The 4,713-nt window shown below is 34.5% G+C and overlaps 1 protein-coding gene across 1 annotated transcript in view; it reads left to right on the forward strand.

Moving 5' to 3' along the window:
- Positions 1-4,713, forward strand: part of SAMD8 (sterile alpha motif domain containing 8) — a 55,020-nt gene that overhangs the window by 38,105 nt on the left and 12,202 nt on the right. The window contains exon 4 of the mRNA XM_011355446.2: positions 3,552-3,586. Within this exon, the coding sequence (XP_011353748.1) occupies positions 3,552-3,586 (35 nt within the window). The remainder of the gene's footprint in view (positions 1-3,551; positions 3,587-4,713) is intronic.

Here is a 4,713-nt window from a genome sequence, read left to right on the forward strand (position 1 = left end):
AATATATATATAAATTAAAATAAAAGCTCATATAATTTCCTCTTCTTTCACCTTACCCCATAAATCAAACTGTTAACAATTGTGCATCCAGTCTCATAGGCTATTTTTAAGCATGCTTACACATTCAAATAAGTTTATATAGATAGATACTTTTTAAACAAAAGATAGGATTATACTGCAGGCATAGTTTTTTAGCTTATGTTTTATTTAATAGTATGTTGTTTACTTTTTTCTGAAGAAATACATATGTAGCTGTACCTCATCTTTTTAATAGCTGCAGAGTGTTCCATTGTATGATTTACCAGTCTCCAAGTGGTGTACATTTAGATTACTTCCAAATCTTACTATTTATAAATAATGCTTTCATAAATATCTGTGTACATTTATACTTTTTCACTATTTAATCATCTCCTTAAGGTAAAGTCTTAGAAGTGGAATTAGGAAATCAAAGAACACACACTTTAAAAATTGTGATATATATTGCTCAGATGTCCATTAGAAAAGTCTAGTTTTCACTACTGCCAACAATGTAGGCACGCCAGTTTTCCTACCTCGCAGCCAGCACTATTTATCAATCTTTTGAGTCACTGCCATTCTGATTAATGAAAGATGATATCTGAGACTTTTATGGGTCTTATGTTTTATATTTGAACCTTTAATCTATTGAATTTATTTCTGTACCTGGTGTGAAGTAAGGATAGAACAATTTCCCAAAATTGTATGCTAATTAGAAGAAATTTAAAAGAAGAAAAGTGTAAGCTTATTACACTGAAGAGTTTTTTGTAACTAAAATATTTAATTGTGAGTAGCCACTAGAGAGAAAGATATATGTGCATAGGGCTGCAGCATGTGCTACAAAAATAAATTAGATATCATCTTTCTACAGTATGGACAGCCCTTTTTCTGTCGCTAATGACCATTTTTCATTACCGGTTAGTTATATATGGACATTTCTATTCAAATCTGCCCTAAATGCCGGTAATTGCTTTGACTTATAAGATAACCTACTTATTGACCTATATTATTTGCAGCAGTCATTAAAAATTGAAAGTTAAGGTGATCGTACAGCAATCAAATCCCTTACAGTGAACTTCCATAGGGCATTTTCATTGTCACAAATTAATTGCTTGAAATCTCATTCCTAGAAGTAGGAGGCTTGGGGATAGAACCAAGAATATGCTTGCTTTTGAAATTAAGTAATGGATTCACTTTAAGTAAAGAAATACTTAAAGCACATTTCTACACCTTGTCGCATCAAAGCATCTTATCCATTCTGTTGTGTTACAGTTTCTATTTTTCTGGAAGAAAATTTGGGATATTTAAGATCATAAAGGATAGGGAGACTTGAGTAATTGAGCAATAATTGCTCTCTTTTGACTGGCATCACTTGTTTCTTGCCTTGGCTGAGACTTTCTCCTAGCAGTCTCTGTTCACTGCCTGATTTTTATACTTTAGTAAACATCTCTAACCCCATTCCCATTAGAGGTCACGGAAGAACCAAATCCCATATATTCTAGTTCCTTCTCTCCTTTTCTCTAATAATAAATTCATCTTCCTCTCCTGCCCTTAACTAAGGCAGAGACAAAAAGCCGTGTTGTGAATAATCGACAGGTGAGCTTTCTAATGAGATTGTGATATCCAGCGAGGATGTTTTGTTACCAGACAAGGAGTCCACCCATTACACATGCAGCAGAGCAGAACACCGAACAAATTGGAGCCGTTTATTGCCATGGCACCAAGCCAGGAAAATGGGAAGCTGTCGTGTTAAACCCAAACTCCCTGATGGCTTTTGATCAAAGGTTTTTAAAGGCAGAAATTGAGGTTTAGGGGTTAGGGGCTGAGGGTGAAGCTGATTGGTTAGTTCTTATGCATGCTTCAGTGGTTTTCCTTTCCTAACTCAGTTCCTGACATCATCTTTATCACTGTGATTGGGTGATCTAACTGGTTGAGGGACCAAGACTCTGCAAAATATCTCATAATTATTTGTCAATGATGTTAACTTTTTAAAAAAATAAATTTATTTATTTGAATTAGTTTCAAGTATATAATACATTGGTCAGACATCTATATTGTTTATAAAACAATTCCCTCAATTGCACCCTCCCTCCCCTGACCCTCCACTTAGCCATCGTATTAATGCTAACTGCATTCCCTGTGCCGTGCTCCCCATCATCGTGCCCAACTATCAACTTCTAATTTGTACTTTTTTAATCCTACACCCCATTCTCCTAGCCCCGTGACCCCCTTTCCCTCTGTCTGTCATCGAATTATCCACTATTTTTGTGAGTCTGTTTTTGACTAGTTTGTTCTTTTTCTTCCTCGGATTCCACATATAAGTGAAATCATATGGTATTTATCTTTCTCTGACTTATTTCACTCAGCATAATAACCTCTAGGTCCATCCATGTCATTGCAAATGGTAAAATTTTATCTAGTCATCTGTTGATGGACATTTAGGTTGCTTCCATATCTTGGCTATTATAAATTGTGCTGCCATGAATATTGGAGTGCATAGATCTTTAGGAATTATTGTTTTGGTTTTCTTTGGATAAATACTCAGAAGTGCAATTGCTGGGTCAAAAGGTATATCCATGTTTAATTTTTTGGGAAACCTCCGTACTGTTTTCCATAGTGGCTATACCAATTTGCAATCCCACCAACAATGTATGAGGGTTCCCTTTTCTCCACATCCTCGCCAACACTTGCTGTTTTTTGATTTATTGATGATAGCCATTCTGACAGGTGTGAGATAATATCTCATTGTGGTTTTAATTTGCATTTCTCTGATGATTAGCGATCTTGAGCAACTTTTTGTATGTCTGTTAGCCATCTGTATTTCCTCTTTGGAGAAGTATCTGTTTAGGTCTTCTGCCCATTTTTTGATTGAATTGGTTGGTTTTTTGCTCTTTAGTAGTATAAGTTCTTATAAATTTTTGATATTAACCCCTTATCAGATGTATCATTAGTGAATATCTGCTCCCACACAGTCGGTTGTCTTTTTGTTTTATTGATGGTTTCCTTTGCTGTACAAAAACTTTTTAGTTTGAAGTAGTCCCATTTCTTTATTTTTTTCTTTTGTTTCCCTTGCCTGAGGAGATATATCTGAAAAGAAATTCCTATTAGTAATATCAGAGAGTTTACTGCCTATGTTTTCTTCTAAAAGTTTTATGGTTTTGGGTCTTACGTCTAAGTCTTTAATCCATTTTGAGTCTGTCTATTCTTGTATATGGTGTAAGAAGATGATCCAGCTTCTTTTTTTCACATGTATCTGTCCAATTTTCCCAACACCATTTATTGAAGAGACTGTATTCACTCCGTTGTATATTCTTACCTCCTTTGCGATATATTAAGTGAGTGTATAGGCGATTTCTGGGCTCTCTATTCTGTTCCATTGATCAATATATCTGTTTTTATGCCAGTACTATGCTGTTTTGATTACTGTAGTCTTGTAGTATAGTTTGATATCAGGTAGTGTGATACCTCCAACTTTGTTCTTTCTCAAGAGTGCCGTGACTATTCGGGTTTTTTTTATGGCTCCATATAAATTTTAGGATTATTCGTTCTAGCTCTCTCAAAAATGCCATCGGTATTTTGATAGAGATTGCATTGAATCTATAGATTGGTTTGGGTAGTATGGCCTTTTTAACAATGTTGATTCTTCCTACCCATCAACAAGGTATATGCTTCCATTTATTTGTGTCTTCTTCCCAATTTCTTTTTTCAGTGACTTATAATTTTCTGAAAACAGGTCTTCTACCTGTTCTTGGTTAATTTGATTCCCAGGTATTTTATAGTTTTTGACACAATTGTAAATTGGATTGTTTTCTTAATTTCTCTTTCTGAAAGTTCATCATTGGTGTATAAAAATGCCACTGACTTCTGAATATTTATTTTGTAACCTGCTACTTTACTGAATTCATTGATCAGTTGTAATAGTTTTTTGATGGAATCTTTAGGGTTCTCTCTATATAGTATCATGTCATCGGCAAATAACAAGAGTTTTACTTCTTCCTTTCCAATTTGGATGCCTTTTATTTCTCTTTCTTGTCTTATTGCTGTGGCTAAGACTTCAAATACAATGTGAAGAGGAGTGGTGAAAGTGGGCAACCTTGTCTTCTTCCTGATCTTAAGGAAAATGCTTTTAGCCTTTCCCCATTGAGTATGATGTTGGCTGTAGGTTTGTCATATACGGCTTTTATTATATTGAGGTATGTTCCCTCTATTTCCACTTTGCTGAGAGTTTTTATCATAAATGGATGCTGGATTTTGTCAAATGCTTTTTCTGCATCTATTGATGTGATCATATCGTTTTTATCCTTCAATTTGTTAATGTGGTGTATCACATTAATTGATTTGTGGATATTATACCAACCTTGCTGGAATAAATCCAACTTGATCATGGTGTGTGATATTTTTAATGTATTGCTGAATTCAGTTTGCTAATATTTTATAGAGGTTTTTTGCATCAATGTTCATAAGAGATATTGGCCTATAGTTTTCTTTTTTGTAATGTCTTTGCCTGGTTTGGGAATCAAGGTAATGGTGGCCTCATAAAAGGAGTTAGAGAGCCTTCCCTCTTCTTGAATTTTTTGGAATAGTTTGAGAAATAGGTGATAATTCTTCTTTGAATGTTTGGTAAAATTTGCCTATGAAGCCATCTGGTCCAGGACTTTTGTTTTTGGGGAGGTTTTTGATTACTGATTTGATTTCATT

Source organism: Pteropus vampyrus, unplaced genomic scaffold, assembly GCF_000151845.1.
Source record: "Pteropus vampyrus isolate Shadow unplaced genomic scaffold, Pvam_2.0 Scaffold20, whole genome shotgun sequence".
In the NCBI taxonomy this organism is placed as follows: domain Eukaryota; kingdom Metazoa; phylum Chordata; class Mammalia; order Chiroptera; family Pteropodidae; genus Pteropus; species Pteropus vampyrus.